Genomic DNA, 24,173 nt, shown 5'->3' with positions numbered 1-24,173 from the left:
GATAAGAGCTGGGCATTGTGATGATGATGATGATGATGAACTCATTTGAGTGTTGGTTTGGACCATTATAGAAAGATAAGGATCAACTGCAAGGTCTGGATATTATCATATATTATACACATACATACTGTGTGTGTATATCAGAATATCCATGTAGAGAGAGTCATGTTTGCATAAACACAGAGCTTGCTAATGCAGCTGTGCTTGTAATAACCCGTTCAGCCATTTTTCTGGGTTGTCCTTATTCCCTCTAAAAACGATTATGTCCAATTTGCAAACACTGAATCTTATAGCAGAATGAAAAATAAAGCAAGTAGCTCCAGTGAATACACACATGGAAGACCTGAGCACTGACTAGGAGAAATCTCTTGTTTGCATGCAACAGCTGAGCCAGCTCTCATCCAATAATGGCCGAAAGGGAGGAGGATGGAGAGTGTGTTCTAGCTGTCAACACTCCAACCTGGAAGTCAGTAACACTTTTTGTTCTAGTTCTGCCACTAAATTTCCTCCATGACCTTGGGAAGGTCATTTGACTATGTGCCTCAGCTAATCCATCTATATCATGGGTGCAATAACGTTAATGTACCTATCTCACAGAGGCATTGTGAGACGTAATTAACTAATGGGCCAGATCGTCAGCTAACAGAAATCAGTTCAGCTCCCTTTACCTCAATGGAGTGATGTCAATTTACACCATGGGAGGACATGACCATCCTCTGGACCATGCTTTGAGATCCTGAATACAAAATTGCAGAGTATTCTAATTACAGCTGTGGCTGTAATTTCCTAGGAAACAGTGGGGGAAATAAATTGGTTCTGTGTAAACACAGGAACTTGATATGCATGAGATTTTTTTAAAATGAAACCAGCAAACAAATGAAACATGACATGGAAGTTAGAGAGGAATTACACATGTGGGGTAATAATGGAGATTTGTAAGAACCCCTCGACAGACATGCTCCTCTCTGTGCCTTTGTTTCTGCTTAGCTAGAATCCCAGCTCACTTTCTCTGGGGAAACAAAAACTACTCAATTAAAAATGTACAGCTTGTCAAAGAAGCAGAACTCAGGGGAGGTGAAAGCATATTTCATAACAAACGCCTTGTATGTTTCTGCCCAGCCTCTCCTTACAAGTGCTGTGTACTATAAGTTTCTGGTGCCCTCTTGTGGTTCAACTGCCGTAATGCAACATGTATGCAAAACGCAGGCAACAGAGCAGACCATAATAACTCAGCAAGAATGTTCTGCTGGCCTTGTAAACCAGGAAGAGAAAGCTGCGGTCAGCAAAAGGCTGAGACTGATATACAGCCTGGAGCTTCGATTTACTGCTATCTATTGTGGTTCATTTTATATGGTTTAAGAAACCGGAAGATTTATATTTAAATGTGTTGGAAATTATAGCTGTTCTAAACTGAGGAGGAACAGCGCGTGAGAAGAAAGGCAGACAGCTTAGAAAGCTATCAGCCAGTCAGAAATGCACTATTTGGCTCTCTGGTGTAAAAAGTCAGGGAGAATCTATTGAGAGTATTAGCTGAAAGGTTAACCATACCCTCGCTATGCAAATGTAGTCTCAGATCTCACATTTGGGGGGAGGGTTAGCAAATCCTAGCTTTGAAACTACATCAAGGACTTTCTAAATCCAGGTGGGATTTCTAGAACCCCTAAGATCAGCTCAGATGGACAAGATGCCTTTACTCCTAGAGCAGCGCTCTTCAGTGCAGTTGCTGCTACATGGGCAGAGGTAGCCTCTTAGTGCAATACATTAGGGTTTAAGATAACTCAGGCTGCACTGAGGACTGACAGTCACTTTTCGGCCTTGCTCGTGTTTGTGCACAAGCCTGCAGCTGGTTTCCCAGCTGTGTGATGCCAAGCAAAAAGGCTGTATCCTTAGAGAAAGCTGTTTGATTTCCTTACCTGCTGAGTTCCTTCAGGCTTTTCTCCATGTTCACAATATCCCGCATCTTATAGATGAACCATCTGTCAATGGCTGTGAGTTTGTGAATTTCATCCACGGGGACGCCGTCGGACAAGGCCTGCCGAAGAGAGGAGATGGTAAGCCAGACTCGTTAACAAACACGTCATAAATATCTAATTTGCCTGGAAACGTGTAGTAATTATTCCTCATCTCCTATTAACATCAGCAAGACTTTTGCCTGAGCAAGGAGTGCAGAATTTGGCTCCCAATGAAGTCTTTGCCCAAACTCCAATTGACTTCAATAAGGACTGATGCTGGTTGACACCTGCTGTAACTTCATATGCTATGTATGCTTCATGCTCTCTCTTTATATATACATATATATAGCATGCTCATCCCCTGCTGCTGACTTCTCATCTGTACCTCTTATTACCAAGGTCCTGCACATTCCGTAGTCCTGTGGTCTGCTAGAAGCAAATGTCATCAAAGAAAGGTTTAGGTTTTCAATGGTTGAGAAACTGGCTGCTTTTGAAACTGACTCTGATTTATAGTTTAAAGATAGATTGGCTCAGAAACCCTGACCTGAAATACCCCTGAACTATGGAAAAGTTCACATCCAGAACCAAACTTTGCAGCCGTGACACCGCTCTGGTTCTTTCTCGTTCTGAAGATAGTGCAGGCTTCATGCTTTCCTGGACATGCTTAATTATGTGGTTTTGGTTTTTGTAATTTATTTTTAGCAAACCATCCACATTCACTGGGTAAAAAGGAAACCCAGCCTGTCATCCCAAAGGCAATGGATACAGTATTTTGTTTAAAAATCCCCAAAGGTGAATAAAGTACAACTATAAGAGCTGAATATTAATCGTTATTATTATGATGTGGTGAAATATTTAACTCTTTTTTCTTTTAAACATTTCATTTTTTTTTAATAAAGCCCATTTCCCTGTGACCATTTCACAAATAGGCTACATCATCTTAATAATCTTCTCTTATTATCTGCTCCAGATACATCTAATTTATGAGGGCCCCAGCATGGTGCCAAGATTGGTTGGCACTGTGCATGACCTTGGCTCAGTCAGAAGTTCCATCGGGTTCCACATCTCTCCTGTGTTTGTCTTTTGACTATAGTAGAAGAACACGGGTAAAGGCAATAGCTGTGAATGGCATCTGAGCTCTCGCCTTTTCCGACATAACAGGCATCGTATTCATCACCCCAAGAAACAGTGAAAAACCTTGACATGGGGCAGGAAGGGGGGGAGACAGGGAAGGCATCTGATGAGACGTGACTCAAACAGAGCTCAGTGGTAACAACCACTAGCGGCTGGTCTTTTAGATGTCAGAGAGCTGGTTAGGGATTTCTGATCCAATCGATACCAGCTGTCTGAGGGGTTAAAGAATATTCCACTCTATTACCTCAACCAACACAGTCTGGTAACTATAGTCAACAGGGTAGATCCCATAGCCTCTGCGTCCTTCATTACCTTGGCCATTGCATAGACTCGAATGCTGGAGGGGTCAGCCAGTTCTTTCTGGAGATCCAAGTTGGCCGGCCACTCTTTATTCATTGGCAGCCGTGATGTGAAGCCATCCACAGACGGGTGACACATTCTCAGGGCCTTCTGGAAGCACTCCTCAAAGGTGCGCCCAATAGCCATGACCTGTAACAAAGAAATCTCTCACGTTAATGTGCTGAGGTGTTGCCCCTCTCAGTTATTCAGATGGCAGTGATGCTTATTAGGTAACATTAAAGCCTATGGGAACATGCTACGGGACACAATGAACTGACTCGAAGGAAGATTACTGTCTCGGAGCTTTCAAAAACCACCTGTGTTATATGACGGGAGAATCCTGGAAAGTTGGAAAAGCCTCATGCAGATGGAATTTTAAGCCTTAGGAGTGGGCAAAGGCAGAAGACTACACTTCTTCCATTGAGCCCATGTCACACCTTAAGTAACTATTATAGTATGTTTCTGTTCAATGATTATTTCACCTAAAAAAATGATCCCATTCCCAAGTTCCAGTGAGTCCATTCTGCATGGAAACTTTGCAACTCATTCCAACGTTCACATGTATATTTCACCAGAAAGCAAAATCTTAAAAGGACACAAAAATAATCTGAAACCAAACGGGGCAAAAGTGTCATGGGAAAACTTTCTCCCCTTTCACACAGCTCCACTGTTCCGAGCCTTCCACCTGTCACTACAGAGCTCACCAACAGTCAGGCTGAGGCTAGCCAGCTCAACTAAGAAAAACCATAGTGGTCTACAGTCTGGTTACCGGCACAGGCCTAGGGAGAGGACTTAAGCTTTACCATGCCAGATGCAGTCACAGGAGACACTCTGACTGAGAGGGGTCTCTTTGAGAAACAGCTCCTCTGCTCTGGGGGTTGGTAATTTCTTCTTTGTCTGTATCAACAGTAAATTGCAATACTCTCTCTACCATCACAGCTCAGCACACCCCATGCTAGCTGGGGAGCATGAAGCCAAAGCTCTGTCTATTCCCCATTTCTCCCATTGTCCACTGGCTGCTGGCTTGAACCCAAGGTCCAGGTAGTCTGTGCAGGAGAATACGTGGGTGCGGGGGGTTCTTATCCTTCCTTATTTCCCCGTACATGTGGATAGTCCAACTCATAATGCAGTTCAGTATTCATACGGTGGGACACTCCAGAGTATAACCCTTTCTTAGCTGGAGTAAAATGTGCAAAGTGCACGTATAACATGAAGTCACGGGGCATTAACACCATAAATATTTGCAGGGACCTTCTGTACCACACATTATTAAAAATACAATCACCCTGGCAAGGCTTTCCTCTAGAGCTCTAATTAATCCTTCCCACCGTGCTGAGGGTGTGCTCTTTGAGCGAGGAGGAGTGGATGTTTGTAAGGCCTCACTTGTCAAAATAATTTAGCAAGAGAGCTACTTGAAAAACATTAGGGGGAAAAAAAAGACAGACAACAAAGTACACAATTAATTATTTTGCTTTGGATAACTGATGAGTAATTAGCTAATTAAATGGATAATTTACCCATTTTGCTTCATTTCATTCCTCTTCAAAAATTAGCTGAAGATGTCACATTGTTCTCACCAGTCTTAAATTCAGATTTTAAAAGTCATTGCTGTTTTGTTCCTCATTTCCAAAGGCCTATCCTATCTATTTGGAGGGGGCAACTAACTGTCTAAGACAAAGCAATTTGACCCTTTCAAGAGGAAATCAGGTGCTGCATTCTGTTTTCAGGTGCAGTATCAGGCTAGAAAGAAGGTGCACCTTTTTAACAGTGAAGGTGATTGACCACTGGAACAGCTTCCCAAAGGTTGTCGTGGATTCTCCATCACTGGAAATCTTTAAATCTTTCAGAGTAGATGTGTAGTGGGGCAGTTTCCCCGCTCTGGGCTGACTGGGGAGGCAGCCACAGCTGGGGCCACACCCCAACTGGGCCACACCTGGTCCTGTTGTGGGGGCTCAGGGAGGAGCTGGGTGGGTCTCTCTCTAGCTGTGGAGGGGGAGGGACCTAGCTGTCTGGGAGGTCAGGGTACCGGGAGCAGAGCAGTGCTGGGGAAAGGCAAGAGGAGCTGGGGAGCTCCAGCCTGGCAAATACCCAGGCTGCGGGTCTTGCTAAAGGCCAAAGCAGGTACTGGGGTTGCAGAGGGGCAGCCGGGGATTAGGCAGAGGCAGCTGGTCCGATCCCCTTGCCAGTGATGAGAGGCCTTTACAGACTGCAGTTTGCCCCAGTGAGAGGGGGCTAGCTGATAACTGGCTGTAGCCACTGAGGCAAGGCAGGGGTAGAGGGTTGGGGGTTCCCCTGGGAGGGGAGACCCAGAGAGTGGAGGTACTGCTGGGGCAGTAAAGGGGCACCGGGGTCCAGGAGGGACGCAGGGGCCTGAGGCAGGCGAGACACCGGCCACCAGGAGGTGCTCCGAGACTGAAGCGCTAATTCCCAGATGACCAGCAGGAGGTGCGGCATCGGTGAGTCTTCGCTTCACTCTAGGATGTTTTCAGCAAAGAAATGCTCTTGTTCAAACACAACGATTGGACCTGAAGCAGGAATTAATTCAAGGAAGTCCTATGGCCTGTGTTATGCAGTGGTCCCTTCTGGAATCTACGAATCTCAAGAGTGGCCTACCATGCTATTGCCTAAAATGGCCTTTACAGTCCCAAATCACTCTAATTGAAAAGGGTACTGGATACAGCTCAGGCGATTTGAATAAGCTCTCAAAAGATCAGATGTTTATCCACACCCTCTGAATTAACTGGGGCTGAAAAGCCAGGCTGCACATATTTGGAAAAACAAATTTTCTACAGCCATGCTAGAAACACCCCAATGGTATTTCCACAGGGAACCAGAAAACGTCCAGGAAGGTGAAAGTGAACAAGTATTGACCAATAAATGGTAATAAAACTTTTACAAACCAAAGACAGTTTGAGGTTCAGGACAAGTTTGCTTTCAGTTTAGGGTGATTTCTTCTCTCAGTTCTTATTTTATTTCTACTGAGTTCATTGATCCCCAGTCGACCTTCTGGACAGCAACCCAGCATGGAGATCATGCAACAGACATGTTAAAAATGTCCCAATTTGGTCGCTAATTTTGCATTCAAAAGACATTGAAGACCCAGTGAATGAATGCTAGCTGTTAGACAGCTAACTCCCTGATTAGTGGGCAAAACCTTGTTGACTGATGTCTCCATGCTGTCATGTTCAACCACAAATACACACAACACTTTTGTAACTGCAGTGGATAACTGGAACCAAATTGCGAGTGCATAACTAGCGTCTGCTTTTAGAAGAGCGGCCCTTGAGGTTCTAAATCCTCCTCAGCATTCGTTTGGCTGGCAGACTAGAAAGAACCAGCATCCAGAGAGTAGACAAGGGAGAAAAGTTAAATTTCATAGGAGACGGAAAGGAAATGGAGAGAATTTCTCCACACTCACCTCTCCCACGCTCTTCATGGAGCTGCCAATCTGGCTAGAGGTGCCCTGAAAGCGGTCCAGGTCCCAGCGAGGTATCTTGGCAACCATGTAATCCAGGCTGGGCTCAAAGCAGGCAGAGGTTTTTCCTGATACTACATTCTTGATCTCCGGCAAGGGGATCCCCAGGGCGATCTTGGCGGCAATAAATGCTAATGGGTACCTGGCAGAGATGAAGGAGGCAGGCGTTTTTTAGTATCATGGTTGGTACTATAGAGGGCAAGGAAATCTATAACCCTCTGAAGCTGCTTTAATAAAAATAGTAACTGCAGTCTGTAGGGATGGTGCTCCACTCCTGGCACATGGTATGTGATTGCAGCTCACTGGAGAGCAGCAGTAAGCTCGGCTACAGCATGTAGATCATAAGGGGCATGTACAGAGTGCTGGAGTAGGAATCAGCTATTAAGGAGGAAAGATGGTCTGTGGCTCAGGCACCGGATTGGGACTCAGGGGATGGAGGTCAGTTCCTGGCTCTGCTACAGAGCGCCTGTGTGACCTTATGCACGGCACTTAAACCCTCCACGCCCCAGTTCTCTAATGTAAAATTGGGATGATGAGAATAATATTTCCTCTCTCCCACCCTTTGTCTGTCTTGTGTCTTTAGCATGTAAGCTCTCTGAGCATGGCCTACATTTTACTATGTGTCTGTACACGTCTAGCTCCATCGGGCCCTGATCCTGATCCTCTAGGTGCTACTCTAACACCAACAATTAACAAAAACAGAAAGGTTTACTTCTGCCTGGGGGAGGGAATGAAAAGCCCACATATGGGGGAGCAGGGGTTATACTATAGGTATGTGCTTATATAAGTAAGTTTAGCACTGAGTGACTTAGGTTGGAACATGGACTGGACGATCATTAAAAGCTGGCAAATGGACTATCCTCTGTGAAATCTTTGCAACACCTGAAAAGTTTGGTGTTTCACTGCAGTTAGGCAGCTCAAGAGGGAAAGGAGGAGGCGGGAGAGACACGGAGAGTGAGTGCTATGGGAAAGCGGACACTTTACAACTGGGATGAGCGAGTGCCCTTTAAACATAGTAGCAACGCAAGCATATATCTGCATAACCTACAGTGAGACTCCATCTTATTTCAGCAAATAAGGGCAACTGAACATCTTAGATCAGTGGCTGGACTGTAGCAGATCAGTGCTGGGATTAGTGTTTATCTGCATGTACTAGAAGCCAAATGTTTATGCTCAGAACAGAGGAGCCTTTGTGTCAGTTTGGAAGGAGCCAGAATAGCCTTTGCAGTCGTTCTTCAGCCAGCTCTGTGGTGGTTGTTGGAGTAGCATGTGGCATTCTTGCAGCCTGAGTGACTCCAGCGCAGAAGGAAAGCTGAATTAGTAATGTCCACTCAGCAAATGAAAGCGAAAAGCAGATTTTAGTCTTTTTAGGTAACAGATGATTGCCCCAGTCTGTTGGGGAACATTGCTGGACTCGACGAGTCAGCATGATTGACGTATTTCTTAAAAGCCCCAAAGGTACCTTTAAATTCAGAGCTAAATTCTCCCATCAGTTACCCTGGGCAGTGTCCTGCGCTTTCAGGGGGTTGAAATCAGCGAGATTGGACAGGTCTAAATGGGGGCAGAAATCAGCCCAAAAGCAACAAGGGCGTGGTGATAACTGGGCAGCGAAATTGATATAATCCAGTCTGCGGAAACCAAGTGATTATAAATCATCCAGCAGGATTCCCTATTGCCCGAACGTTTGCCACGAACGTCATCTTGCACAACTTTCATCTGACTGAGAAAGCCTCGTTGGCTGGGGTAGAGGTTAGTTTATTTCATTATAACAGGAGTGTTCTCATCTTTAAGAACTGCCTACTTGGAATCACCACCAAACCATGGAACAATGATAACTGCAGAGCAGCTGGAAATGCTAATAATTGAATATGAGCTGCTGGAGTACCTCTTCTGGCATGTGTTCTTTCATAGATGGTAATTGACAGCAAACCCATTCAGGCCATTATTAATTCTTATTATTATTTATATTGCAGTTACCAACTAGGGCACCATTGTAGTAGGTGCTATACAAGCACATAACAAAAAGACAGTCCCCATCCTAGAGAGTTTCCAATCCAAATTCCTCTTCTCCATACAGGTCACAAAACCATTCACTCTTTCACCAAAAAAGGAACTTTTGTGGGCATAGGTTAATATAAGATAATGTATGCCCTCAAGCTAGCAGACTGAAGGAATTCTTTAGCTCTCTGACTCTGAGCACTTCACAGATAGTCAGAGGCAAAAATCCAAACTGGGATTTTGTAGCCTTCTGTTGAACAACACCCTGGAGGAACAGTCCTCTCTCACATTCCTATAATATTTGTACAAAATGCAGAGGTCCTCATTAGCTGCAAAAGCATCTTCCAACCAGTCACAATCCACACAGCACCATTCTTAGGAAAAAGCCCAATTCTGCAGTGTTTTTGTCATGTAGCCAAATGGGCACCAAGATCTAAACACCAAACCCATTTCCATTTGTGAATCTGCCAGGACTGGAATTTCCAGAGTAGGGTTCTAAAGCTGGTGGAACAGGTTTTACAAGCTGGTGCCTTTTTTTTTTTTTTTTTTTTTGAGAATCAAATGATGGTTCAAATTTAAGGAATGCTGGGTGCCCTCAACTCCCACTGAAGCAATAGGAGATGTGGGTACTCAACACCTTTCAGGATTGCAATGGTAGATCCCTCATTGCAAAGCTTTCTTTGTTCTGTGTATGCCAGGCTACTATTTTATAGACATATTTACTGCGACACAAGACAAAAATGGATTTGTGTCACTGAGAAGTCAGCTAACACAATGAAATCAATCAAATGCTTGCTGTCACTTATTACTGTCTGTCTCCAGTTTGCTACAGGGCTTCGACAACTACAAGAGTTGTTGAGAACTGTAAATTAAGGACTAATTTGCACTTCTCAACAGCATCCGCAGAGTACAATTAAGAAGCCAATTTTAACCAGCCAGATTTGACCATCGTTATCTCGATTAGTTTATGATTAGCCAACAAAACAAAGACAGCTAGCAAGACCATCTGATTCAATCTGGCAGAGAGCTCATTAATAACCAAGTTCTTTGCGTTCCAGAGATGATTTGAAGCCAACGTACCGATGCCAGAGAATGTACTCTCTAAAACCAGTTACTAGGTCCCCTTCCTGAGAGGGTTTCCATTTGTAATACCCTAGTTCCCTGCCCCTTTCCCCTACCCTAGCTTTTATTTCCTGCCTTACCCTGTGGCCTTGGATGCCAAGGCAGAGCTTCTGGAGAGTCTGGCATTGACCTCAATGATGCAGTACTCCAGGGAGGTAGGATGCAGGGCATACTGGATGTTGCATTCCCCCACAATGCCCAAGTGTCGGACGACCTTGATGGCACTTTCCCTCAGCATCTGAAATTCCTCGTTGGACAGTGTCTGGCTGGGAGCCACTACAATGGAATCTCCTGTTTGCCAGAAGGAAAAACACAATAGTTTGATGGCGATAAATTCTGGTCATGTCTCCGCAAACCTACTGCGTCTTACAAGTTTTGAACACCAGGTGTGATGGAAGATGCCTGTTTTGGGGCATTTCAAGGCAAGGGACAGACTATGTTATCGTGTGAAATAAGAGACAATAGGGACGGACTTAGGGTATTGAAAAGTGTGTTCCATCATACCCAGTAGCACTTAGATCTGCTAAGTATTCGACATCCTCTCTCTCACCAGCCAGGTAAGTGTATTATCTATAGTCGGCAGAAAGACATTATATGAAAATGCTGATCTAAATGCAATCTACGGTGAGCTATAAAGAACCTACCAGTATGAACTCCCATAGCATCAACATTTTCCATATTACAGACGGTGATACAGTTGTCAGATGCATCTCTCACAACTTCATACTCTATCTCCTTCCAGCCAACAACAGACCTCTCCACTAGAATTTGGTTGGTTACTGCAAATGCCTGGGGAGCGGGTTGAAGAATCAGTTAGGGAAGACAGACAGCAGGGGGATACAAAGGAAGAAATACATTTTTATTAAGCACACGTAACTGAACTGGACCCATTCCTGTATTTAAGGCTCTGCCACCACTGAGTGACTCTGCGCAAATTATTTCCACCCTCTGTGCCTCAGTTTCCCCATCTATAAAACGTAGGTGAAACTACTGGCTTCCTTTGAAAAAAACTTTGAGACCTACTGATGAAAAGCACTATGTAAGAGTTAGGTATTAATTATTATGTGACAATTGCCCTGTAACTTTTATTTTGCATTAGCCTCATTTAAATGTCATGGAAACAATGTGATTGGATACAAAAGAAATGAGGACCTTTGGCCTAGCAACAGAAACAAGAAATATAAATTAAAATAAAAAAAATAAAGTGCCACTTCTGCAAACACTTACACACACGCTTAATTTTAGGGCTGCGAGTAGCCCCACTGACTTCACTGGGACGACTGCTCTTTGTCAAATTAAATAGCGGACGAAGCAATGGGTGCTTGGACACACTGCTGAATTAACAACACTATTAACACCGCTAGTTACTGTGACGTACTGACCAGAAGCAAGAGTTATGAATTATTCTAAAACTAACCCAGAAAACATTCCTGAGTTGCTAAACGGGTACAATCCAAATGGATACATTGACATTAATATTAACTCTTATACAAGGGGTTAGTTAAATCTCACATGGAACACAGAAAATAACACACACATTATCAGACCATCCTTTCCTCGGCCTCCTTTTTTCCCTTAATTTTGCAGCCAACGTTTAAATTACTTAGTGTCACGGTAGCCTGTGAACACAGTTGAGCCACAGCAGGGCCGCCTGATGGACCACAACACTTGATAGGACAAGGAAGTCAGCAAACCTGCTCTTAAACCCATCAGCCTAGCTCCTGCTCCAACCACTAGGCATCACCACCCACATCTCAGTTCGTGACACTTAGGCCATGTCTACAACATGTAACATGATAAATGCCAACTATGTTATAACATGTTTGTATCTTGCGATGGGGCCTTAAGGCCTCACGCTGTGCCCACTGGTATCAATGGCACTGCTCCCATTGACTTCAGTAGCAGAGGACCTGGGCCTTTGACAGCCACTGTTGTCCTCCAGCGTCAAACACCATGGGGCCCCAAGCTTGCTGGCACTACGGTAATGTAGACTAATATTAATCACCCATTTTCACATAAAAGCTCTTATTTGCATCAATGGAATTCCCTTGCACAGAATCACAGACAAACAAGAACCGAATAAAATTAGACTCGTTTGCATTGGGAAAAGGAGTCTTAAGGGCAATATAACTGAAAATTTGCAGATATTGCAGGGAATGAAGACAACAGAGTTTGATATAAAAAAAAAATGTTCCTTGGTCGAGTGTTTACAACCTTGCACTCCCTCCTTTCTAGCAGTAATTCCCCTGCTTTTTCTATTCTATTCTATATAGGTTTTTAATTCCATGCTCATCTCCATCGTATCTGAGAGCCTTCCAATAGTAAATTAGACAACATGACTACCCATCTGTCATGTGGTGTTTGTTCTCTCATCCTCTCCCCAGAGAAGCATGTGGAGTGGAGTGTCTTGTTTTGGTAGGGCTGGTTGGGTGTTGTTGTTGTTGAATATAATTTATTACTGAAGTTCAAAAGGAAACATGAAATGTTTGTATCCGAGTTCATTTACTTTTTTCCGCTAAATATTTTTAATCCATTCTGATGAAATGGAAATGTGTCATCATAGACATGTGTGATATTAGTAATCTACCTGCTAATTTACCTCTTTGTCCTAATGAGTCTGATGGGTAAGGAAAGCATTAGCACATTCTGCTTAACTAAGAAAAAAGGAGATACTCCTGCTCATGCTGGCTCCTCAGTTTAGATCTTTCTCCAGGGCCCCATGCCTCATAAAAACGGCAATGTAGTGAGGAGCATCAGTGCATTGTGTCAATCAAACTCCAAGGAACACAAAGCCAGATCCCCCACTGTTGTAAATGGGCAGATGCCCACTGATTTCAATAAAGCTATACCTAAGGTTGCCAGGCATCCAGTTTTCGACTGGAACGCCCCATTGAAAAGGGACCCTGGCGGTTCCGATCAGCACCGCTGACTGGGCCGTTAGAAGTCTGGGTGGCAGCACAGCGGGGCTAAGGCAGGCTTCTTGCCTGCCATGGCTCCGCCTGGCTCTTGGAAGCAGCAGCATGTCCCCTCTCTGTCTCCTAGGCGTAGGAGCAGCCAGAAGGCGCCGTGCTCTGCCCCCACCCCAAGCACTGGCTCCATAGCTCCCACTGGCTGGGAATCACGGCCAATGGGATCTGTGGAGGTGGCACCTGCAGATGGGGCATCACGCAGAGCCACCTGGCCACACCTCCAAGGAGAAGCCAGAGGGGGGACATGCCACTGCTTCTGGGAGCTGCCTGAGGTAAGTGCCACTCAGAGCCTTCACCCCTCAACCCCTCCCATGCCCCAGCCCCCTACCCCTGATCTGATCCCCCTCCCACACCCAAACTCCCTCCCGGAGCCCACACCTCAAACCCCATCCCTGCCTCTGCCCTGATCTCCCTCCCACCCTTCAAACCCCTCAGCCCCATCCCGGAGCACCCTCCTGCACCCCAAACTCCTCATCCCTAGCTCCACTCCAGAGCCCACACCCCCATCTGGAGCATCTCCCCCCCCACCCCCCCGGCACACCAACCCCCATCCCAGCCTGATGAAAATGAACGAGTGAGTGAAGGTGGGGGAGACCAAGTGACAGAGAGAGGGGGGATGGAATGAGCAGGGACAGGGCAGGGGGTGGGGCAAGGGTGTTCGGTTTTGTGCAAGTAGAAAGTTGGCAACCCTACCTATACCGTGTGCACCATCAGGTCCCACTGTACAGGATATTCTAACCTGGAGCCTAGTGGATTTTGTTGACTTCAGGACTGCCTACACTGTACTGCTCTTTGCGTCACAGAGTCCTACTTGTGCTGTTCCATAGAATCATAGAATATCAGGGTTGGAAGGGACCCCTGAAGGTCATCTAGTCCAACCCCCTGCTTGAAGCAGGACCAATTCCCAGTTAAATCATCCCAGCCAGGGCTTTGTCAAGCCTGACCTTAAAAACCTCTAAGGAAGGAGATTCTACCACCTCCCTAGGTAACGCATTCCAGTGTTTCACCACCCTCTTAGTGAAAAAGTTTTTCCTAATATCCAATCTAAACCTCCCCCACTGCAACTTGAGACCATTACTTCTTGTTCTGTCATCTGCTACCATTGAGAACAGTCTAGAGCCATCCTCTTTGGAACCCCCTTTCAGGTAGTTGAAAGCAGCTATCAAATCCCCCCTCATTCTTCTCTTCTGCAGGCTAAACAATCCCAGCTCCCTCAGCCTCTCCTCATAAGTCATGTGTTCTAGACCCCTAATCATTTTTGTTGCCCTTCGCTGGACTCTCTCCAATTTATCCACATCCTTCTTGTAGTGTGGGGCCCAAAACTGGACACAGTACTCCAGATGAGGCCTCACCAATGTCGAATAGAGGGGAACGATCACGTCCCTCGATCTGCTCGCTATGCCCCTACTTATACATCCCAAAATGCCATTGGCCTTCTTGGCAACAAGGGCACACTGCTGACTCATATCCAGCTTCTCGTCCACTGTCACCCCTAGGTCCTTTTCCGCAGAACTGCTGCCTAGCCATTCGGTCCCTAGTCTGTAGCGGTGCATTGGATTCTTCCATCCTAAGTGCAGGACTCTGCACTTATCCTTATTGAACCTCATCAGATTTCTTTTGGCCCAATCCTCCAATTTGTCTAGGTCCTTCTGTATCCTATGCCTCCCCTCCAGCGTATCTACCACTCCTCCCAGTTTAGTATCCATGTTTTAATCTAGTTAATTATCCCCATCAGAGCAAATGAAACATGAGACTGAAATTATAGAAAAAAACACATTACGTTAAACTAACTGGTCCTTGATCTATATTTATCTTTGTTAGGATTCCAAGTGTTTGTCCTAGATGTTAATACTGAGTTTCCAACATTTGGGTCTTGGCAGGCTAAAATACTTTTTAGAGAGTAAATTTTAAGCTTTTTTAAAAAAAATATTCAATAATATTAGTAAAGCTGGCTGGGAAAAAAATATGAAGATTTTTTTAAACTAAAAAACAACTTTTTAATCAAAACAAAAATTTTCATTGTAGTCAAATTGTTTTCCTGTTTTTCCATGGAAAATCAAAAACCCAGGCTTTCAAAAATGGAACAATTTTAACCCCAACCTGAAAAATGTTACCCACATTTTCTGCTTTCTGGTTTGTTTTTATGGGAAATTTTTAAAAAATGCTACATTTCCTGTGGAAAAATTATTGACAATTTTTGTCCCGCTCTAGTGAGTACAAAAGAGCTGACAGGCAGGTTCCTCACAGGAGTCTGGTACCGCACAAATTTCACAGTTCAGAACCAAATACAAAAATGTCCTAATCCTGTCAGTCTCTCTATTTCTGGCCCTTAGTTATAGCTAAGCTCAGTATAGGCTTTTACTTTCTCTGCATCTCCCTGTGACTACAGCTCCTGAGAGCAGGAGAAAAGAGGCCATTATATTGCTTTTTGACCAAAACTGCTGAAACATTTGTTCAAATTATGAATCGTTTCTGGCAGAATTTAACAGCCATGAACAATGTTACTTAATCATTCATACTACCCAAGTCAAGGGCAAGTATTATGAAGACAGAACCTTAGAGAGCAACAAGATAATGTTTTACCAGTAAGATAAAGTATGTAGATCTAGACTAATCTGTGACTATTACAAGAATATATTAAATCAGATGGCAAGGTAGATCCCTATAGCTATCAACTGCACACATACCTTGGTCCCAAGATCCAGCAGTCTCTCTTTGTCAGGACATATACCTGACCCTAGTCCACCCAGAGCATAGGCAGAGCGTATCATGACTGGGTAGCCGATCTTTTCTGCTGCATTCAAAGCATCTTCAATCTTAAAGCAGACAGGAATAAACGTCAAATAAAACGACAAGGACTAACCTGATTCAAGTGTACACATCAGGTTATATAGTGTACTGGGAAACCCATCAATAAGGCACTTCCCCAAATTAGACAAGAGAAAATAATTATGCCTTTGTTGTGACTCCAGGAGCCAAATTTTTCCCTCAGATACACCTGGCCATCCCTACTGACTTCAATGCACCAGATCCTACTTGGTACATCTTCTTTGACTTCAATGGATTTACACTAGGTATGCTTTTGGTTTCAGCTGTTTAAAGAACAATAAAGCCGAGCATGGCAGCCTTGCGTCTCCGAGCTCCTCGCATTTACCGATTCCACAGCAAAGCTGGGAGCGATCTTCTCATTAATCTCGGTCAGTTTGTCAGAAAACAGTTGCCTGTCCTCGGTGGCCATGATGGCTTCAACAGACGTCCCCAGGACCTTCACTCCATACTCCTTCAGAACACCTCGTCTGAACAGCTCCACTCCTGTGGAAAGAATGGAGTTAGAATCAGAGCACCTATGCTGTACAGAAAGGAAAGCGAATGGGGAATCTGGCTTTGCAGCTAGCTAGCTGGATCCATACACGGTCCCCACCGCCATAGTTTCTCAATTTGAAGTGTCAAAATTCAGTGCCAAAACCAATACATTCAAGAAAGCACTTAAGTATGTGACTAAATTTAAGCATTCGATGATGTGACGTCTAGAAATAGGGATACTTTCCTGAATTGGGGCAACGAGTACCTGAAGCAGATTCTGAGCAGAGGAGCAAGCAAGCCAGTGGCATAGTCACACATATATGGCTTAATTCTCTTCTTCCATGTGTCAACATGGATGGCTGCACATAAAGGATGTAAGAAAGCACTACCATTTTGATTTGGAAACATTTCACACACACTTTGCCCGGGTGTAGATGATTACACAAGGTATAGGGCAATAGAAAACAAGCCCCATGTCGTTCTAGTTCCATCTAGCCAATGAAATTGAAAGATCATTAAAGTTAGAGACAGACAAGTTCTGTTAGACAATCTTAACCACGTCCCTTTCTATGAAGGGATGTTCCATGGAGTGCAGTCTCAATGCTAAACCTGTGTAATTCTAAATGATCCAAAGAATGGGCAATCCTAAAGAGCCATTAGGTAGTGATAAAGTTTAAGTTTGTAAAGACAGTGTGGGTTTCTCCTTCCATATCTACTGTAACAGGATGGAATTATGGGAAATTCTAAATTACCACCCTTTTTGGAAATACAGTATATACTCATTCATAAGCCGAATATTTCTGGTAAAAAAGGGACGCATCAAAGAGCAGTGGTCGGCTTATAAATGGGTCTACACCAAAATTTGATGATTTTTAAAACTCTTTGGAATCACCGAATTGAATATCTAATACATTGTCGTTTTGTTTACCTGGAGAGTCTGCAGGCATGGAGCCCCTCAGCTCCCTGTGGCTGCAGTTTGCTGTTCCCAGCCAATGGGTGCGCCATTTCCCGCAGCTCCCATTGGCTGGGAACGGCAAACCGCGGCCACTGGGAGCTGAGGGGCTCCAGGCCTGTGAATGCTCCAGGTAAACAAAACGTCCAGGCCTGCTAGTGGCTTGCCCTAATGGGCCAGGAGCGAAAGTTTGCCAACCCCTGAAATATAGGGTCGGCTTATGAAAGGGTCATACAGCTTTTTCTATTTTTACCTAACCATCTTGGGGGGTCATCTTATAAATGAACAGGCTAATGAACAAGTATATACGGTACTGTAATAAAATAAACATGAAACATTTACATTTAATTTGACACATTTCAGGTCACAGCTAAATGTTCCCGTTTTAAACATTGTTTTCTATTAAAAGTGGGATAATGCTAACTAAGGAAATTCCTAAATACAACAGCACACAGATTCAAATACCTGCAAACCTTGGGGACAGCCACAATCTGCACCCAGATCCAGTCTGGATTTTGCAAATGCATCTTCCTTTTATACTACTTAGGACCAAAACCTTGAATTTGGACACACTTATTCTTTGAAGCATTAGAATGGAATGTGGTGGATTTCCTCTCACTTTAAATCTTTAAATCAAGACTGGATATCTTTCTAAAAGATAAGCTATACTTCCATCAGAAGATGATGGGTTTGGTGCAGAGATTATGGGGTGAGGTGCTTTGGCCTGTGTTATACAGGAGGTCAGACTAGATGATCACAGTAATCCCTGTAGGCCTTAAAATCTATGAAAGCTGCATCTAGATCTGAATTTTGTGGTTTGGAGCCATCTCTGATCCTAAATGGAGCAGCGCCAGTTGGAGCTGCCATGCTAAGCTAAACTAAGCACCACTATCCCTCTAGCTTCCCTTTTCAATCTTCATCTTAATGTTTAGGTACAGAACACGCCCCAAATCTGTCGTCCAAACCAAGATTTATAAGCTGCAATTGCAAAACACGGTTGCATGAAACGTCTATAAGAGTTCTGTATAACTGATAACTATAAAATATAGCCACTACAAGTCATATTCAATAGGTACAATTAAATTAATACTTATATCAGTCCATTAGACCAATATCTCTGCTTATAAACATTTGTAAGTGAATTAAATGTTCTGGCTGAGATTGCTATAGGTTTGATCAGGCAGAGGCAGGTATAAAGGTGACGGATGTGGGGCTAGAGAGATTAATACAGCTACAATTCCACAGTACTTACCACAGTTGAGAGCTGTCTGGCCACCCATGCCCAGAATTAACCCATCTGGCCTTTCTGCTTTGATGACCTCTGAGACAAACTGTGGGGTGATGGGGAGGAAGTAGACCGTGTCAGCCTGCTTTAAGCCAACCTCATTGGTCTGGACTGAGGCAATATTGGGGTTCATCAGGACTGTCTTCACATTTTCTTCCTGAGAAATGAAAATCAACATTAAAGTTTTAAAATGTTCTGTATACTGAGAGGTAAACGCACAGAGATACTAGAAACATGACAACTATGAATGAAGATCTTAACAAGTGACTAGGTATCATGCCAGTAACTGAAAATAGTGTTTTCTCTGGCTGAATAGCCCAACACCAGGTGTCTTGATCATGGTACCTGAATATTTTTCAGTTCTTTGTACCTCCCCAGGACACTACAAGAAGGAACTTCCTGTATGTTTTTCCAGACATTCTTCGAAAGAGAGAGACGGTGCAGTAAGTTTCTGTTCTCGTTTGCACCACTGCAGGTCTTTACAGTTGCTGGAATTACCACACTGAGAACCCACATTGGCCCAGTGTCTCTTTCCGCTCAGCTAGAAACACTTGAAGAAAGCTCTTTAGTATTATTTGTTTTACAGCGGTGCCTGGAGGCCCAAACCAAAACCGGGGCTCTGTTTTCACTTGGACTATGCATCTAGCAAGAGAATCCTGCCCCAGCGAACATCCAATTTAAACAGACCAGACAAAGAGGGGGAGAAAAGAAGCATTTTCATCCCCATGTTACAGATGGGGAACTGAGGCACAGAAAAGTTTAAGGGTGAAATCCTGGCCTCATTGACAAGGAGAGCTTTGCCACTGACATCAACAGGGTCAGGCACCCGGGATGTTTGGGAGACAGAGGTGGGAACTGAAACCAGATCTCCTGAGTTCCAGTCCAGGCCCCAGATCACCCTTCCCCTTCCTCTGGAAACATTATAAGTAGGTAGCAGAGAAGCCAACAGAGTTACACCAGTATCAATGAGAGCAGAATTCAGCCCAGTGCATCTATAATACCTGTAGGCCAGAGGCAGACTCAGAACATGGCTGCAGCGAGAAGGTTGTATTGGGAAGCAGAGGGATTGTGGCCCTGAATGTTGATGGTCTGTAGTGCTAACACTGACTGACCTCATATTAAAAATGACACCCAATATAGCATTCTAAAGGAAGGAGTCTGAATGATCAGTTTTACAAGATTAGTGTGGAGGAGAATAAGGAAGACGAGTGTGACCTTTACAGGACAAACTGGACACCATAATATAGAAGGCTGTTGATCATAAAAAAAGAAAATGGTCAAGGGCTTGGCATGTCAGGGTCAGCAGCTCTTCAAAGCAAGAAAAAATTGCAATGCAATCAGGGCCGGTTCAGAAAACGCTGCCCAGGCTGTAGCTGTAGGAGTCCCCAGCAGTGCTGTGTACTGCGCCGGCAGCAGTGTCTTGGGAAGGGGAATACAAGCAGTTTCCTGCTGACTGAGAGCTCTAGGAGGAGAATAACTCAAGCCCCCGGAGAATCAAGATGTCTTCCCTTATTATACCATCCTGGTAGGAGAAACCCCTGCTGGCTCCCCACCCTTTCTGTTTAAAAGAAAACTCCACCCACTACTCTCCTGACTCTCTCCACCAGTTCCAGGCATGTTACTTAATCCCTTCTCCTTGCAAGATTCGCCCCATCACATCCATTGCTTGCAGCCCAGAGGAGTTTGGGCACATGGAGGGAGGAGGAGGTCACACACCAAACCCTGGGACTTGCACATAGTAACCCTATTCCAATGACTTTTGTAGGGGGCTCCAAGAGGTGTTTGAACTGCCTCATATATCATGACACCAGTGTGGATCAAACCTATTTACCTGGTCACTTCCTGACATGCACTGGGAAGAATGTAATGTCAGGTTCTTTCCTACTTGAGAGGTTGGAATACCTCTTAATTCAGCAATTTGAGAGGATGATTCGTAATAATACTAAATGCAACACTGGGACAGTTCAACCAAGAGGTCCTCTGATTAGCTTACCAGGACAATCAATCTCTAGGGTTTCTGAGCTGAATAAAATGGGCTCTGATCCTCTGCCAGGAGCTAAATATCCATTGACATTATGAAAGAAGAAAGAAAAACCCTCACTTGCTCTCAGACTGGGAGTAAAGATGCATCTGGGACACATTATCCAGGAAAAAGCAAATACGGAGTAAAATACAACTAGAGTAGAATAATATAATAACCGTGCACTTACCATACTGAAGCTTGTCAGAAAAGAAAACTGACATGGTCTCTGTGTCATTTCTCAAAATACATTGAATTGGCTTCTGACTGACTCAGCTGTATACTGAGAAACCAAACTCAGCAAATTATAATTTGAAAATAATTATTTTAATTACTTTAGCCCTTTTCTCTGTTCACAAATGATCTGTGAACAGGTTGGCACTGGTATGTATATAGTTTTTATTCAAAATTACTTGTGTGAACAAATGTATGGCTTGGTTTCACACTGGGTCACCCAGAATATTCACTATTTGTGCTTCATGATTGGTCAACTAAGTCACATGCTGTTGTTTCTTTTCTCTATGTGGATAACTGAAATTATATCTTCTAGGGCTGGCTAAAAAAAAGTTTCCACTGAAACTTTTAGTTGATGGAAAACTGGGAGTTTGTTTAAACAACATTTTTCAGAAAGCACCAGCTTTCCTTGCAACTTTGGGGGGGGGGGAGTGTTTTGTCAGAAAACCAAAAAGCAAAAGGAAAATGTTTGGTTTTTCACCAAACTGAGAAAATTTTTCAGTTTTGCAGTTTGAGTTTTTTTCCATCAAAAAGTCAAAACTTTCTGCTGGAAATTTCTCTGGAAACTTCCTCCCTCACCCCACTTATGTTGAAATTTTTCAAGGGAACCCCTTCTCCTTCCCCGCCCCCTCCCCCCCCACCCCATTTTCCAACCAGTTGTAATATCTATCTATTTCAGATCCCTCCTTTATACTCATCTGTGCCAGGGTATCTGCAAACCCAGCTGGCTATGGCAAGGCCGCTCACTAATGTTCATGACAAATGCCTATTGTGCTAAGATATGCTTTTATTTAATTGTATTGCATCTTCTCTCCTGATGGTTTGCTTTTCCCCACCTATCATTTTCTGGTGTGACAAAACTGCTCTTTTTAGTAAGTGTTAGAACTGTACTTTGCACAATGGGCCCTGAAATCGGATTGCAGTTCTTGGGTGTTACTGTGATACAAATAATAAATGAGTCTTCACCATAAGACGGCAGGAGAGCTCCCTTTTTCTGAGTGCATAATACCTACCCGTATTTAGAATTGTTTCAGTGAATCTACCACGCAAATAACAAAAAGGGCTTTTTTCAAAAGGCCATTTCCAGCGCATATGCACTTTCAAATATTTATAGGTGCTGCAATTCATGGCACACGTGCTTTCCATGCACATCCTTGCGAAGAAAAACTCACTCACCTGCGGTTTCAGAGTAGCAGCCGTGTTAGTCTGTATTCGCAAAAAGAAAAGGAGGACTTGTGGCACCTTAGAGACTAATAAATTTATTTGAGCATAAGCTTTCGTGAGCTACCGCTCACTTCATCGGATGCATTCAGTGGAAAACACAGTGGGGAGATTTATTCATTCCACTGAATGCATCCGATGAAGTGAGCTGTAGCTCACGAAAGCTTATGCTCAAATAAATTTGTTAGTCTCTAAGGTGCCACAAGTACTCCTGATCTTTTCACTCACCTGAATGTCTGTGAATAATGCCTCGATTCAGCAGCCCTTTCAGCTTAAAGGTAGACACGTGTTAAGTGAACCGGTGGATTTAAGTGCATGATTAAGCGCTTTACGGAGCCAGGGCTTAAATGACTAGAAAGGGTTGCAAACGACAGCAATATGGTTCAGTGTGCCTGGTAATGGCAATTGTTACTGATTATTTCTCCAAAAAAAAAAATCATTAAAAGTTTGGCAAAGAAAAATCCTTAGCCTCACATTTTTTGCTCTTGTTACCTGTCCCCATTTTTCTCCCACCTACGCGATCTAGCTGTCCCCTTGCCAGATGCTGACCAACTGCCTCATCTTCTGCATACTACTGTAAATCACACAACCAGAAGCAAGGTCAAGGAGAGCAAGTAGTCTGGCTGATTAGCACCAAGATCAGGACAGCTGGCCCATGGTATGGGGAAGAGAGAAAGGGTAATTTGGAAGGGCAAGCTGGCAAGATTTATTGCAAAAAATAATTTTTGGCTCCGAATTAGAACCGTGAGAGAGGACAGAGAAGAAGAAATACGAGATGCCCTCCTTAAGAATTCAGACTGCTATCCGTATGGCTCTAGGCCGCTCCTCTCCTGATTTGATATGCATTGCTTGAGTATGTAACCACCGTAGACTTGGAGCCAGCAGTGATAATACACAGTGCAAAGAAAGCACAGAAAATACACGTTTCACCACATTTGGAATTCAGTTCTCAGCTACACCAAGTTTAAACCCGATGCAGTGTGTGTGTGTTTGAGTCTGAGAGATAGAGAGAGAAAATGTTGGGGGGGAAGGTAGCTCTAAGCCACCATTCCTTTCCCCTGATCTTCGGCCAGCTATCTTACCTTAAAGCAGCCTCACAGCTGCTCTAAGTTACCCAGTCTGCAGCCAGCTGTGATTGTGGCAGAGTGCCATGAGCTTTCTCTTCATACAACCCCATGTGGAGCAGGTGATGGGGGCACAGGGCTGCAGAGCTGACTTTGCACTACCCAGTGATGACCCTGTCTCAAGAGCAATCCTCAGCTGCCCCTTTGGGGTCATTTTTCAACAGCTTTGCTATGAACAGTGCAAAGCTGCCAGAGCTGGGGTTGAGCCTTTATGCTGTAAACTAAAACACACATAAGTTTGTTCCCTCTAGCTCTGCATATGAAACGCCCAACAAGCATGTACCAGTCAGGATTCTGGTGATGCAAATCCCTAATTCACAAGCATTCACAGGGTGTTTTACTTGTGCAATTTAGGCACACAGAGACGTGCACAGACACTTTTTCTGACTCTTGAAAATGTGGTGCGATACGTGTTACAAAGGAGACACCAACAGGTTGTACCAACATGCCTGCTCATTAAGCTTATTGGGCAAAATTCATCCCTGGAGAAACCCCTTTGACAGTGGAGTTGCCCCATGGATAAAAATGGAACATCTGGCTTTTTAAAACCTATTTTATCTCATTTATAATAAATAATAGCCTGTTGAGGAGAGCTGACTGGATAGCGCACAAAGAAAATTCACACATAGTTTCACCAGCAAACATAGCTTGTGCATGTCACTATTAATAGTGGGGTCATACCATTCATTTCCCATCAGCATTTTGGTGACTGGCACTTTCTGTATGAAAACATTCATGGAATCACAAATGTTTCACTAATTTTAGTGCAGATATTTATTCATCTGACAGCTCATTTCAGAAGTAAGTGCACTAATTACCATTCATTACTCTCCTGCTGATGAAGTTTCAGTCATCCAATCAGGGAACAGAAGGAACACCATTAGACAGCGTTCAATGGTCAAGGGGACATAGTCAAAGAGAACAGATCACAACAATACAAAGACTGAAATTCAAAGTCAAGCTATTTCCATAAGCTGGTTTGTGAGTACTTATGAATAAAGTAACACAGATCAGTTGGTCAGTAATTCATAAACAGAAATAAGGG

At 43.9% G+C, this 24,173-nt stretch overlaps 1 protein-coding gene across 1 annotated transcript in view; it reads right to left on the bottom strand.

The window, feature by feature from the left end:
• Positions 1–24,173, bottom strand: part of CPS1 (carbamoyl-phosphate synthase 1) — a 123,907-nt gene that overhangs the window by 57,171 nt on the left and 42,563 nt on the right. Inside the window, exons 14-21 of the mRNA XM_077829747.1 lie at positions 18,497–18,686; positions 16,144–16,301; positions 15,677–15,805; positions 10,665–10,809; positions 10,101–10,311; positions 6,844–7,042; positions 3,399–3,575; positions 1,914–2,032 (exon numbers count right to left, since the gene is read on the bottom strand). Coding sequence (XP_077685873.1) covers positions 1,914–2,032; positions 3,399–3,575; positions 6,844–7,042; positions 10,101–10,311; positions 10,665–10,809; positions 15,677–15,805; positions 16,144–16,301; positions 18,497–18,686 — 1,328 coding nt within the window. The remainder of the gene's footprint in view (positions 1–1,913; positions 2,033–3,398; positions 3,576–6,843; positions 7,043–10,100; positions 10,312–10,664; positions 10,810–15,676; positions 15,806–16,143; positions 16,302–18,496; positions 18,687–24,173) is intronic.

This window comes from Eretmochelys imbricata, chromosome 11 (assembly GCF_965152235.1).
Source record: "Eretmochelys imbricata isolate rEreImb1 chromosome 11, rEreImb1.hap1, whole genome shotgun sequence".
NCBI classification, from domain to species: domain Eukaryota; kingdom Metazoa; phylum Chordata; order Testudines; family Cheloniidae; genus Eretmochelys; species Eretmochelys imbricata.
Note: the sequence above shows the minus strand (reverse complement) of the source record. Positions and strands in the feature narration are given on the sequence as shown.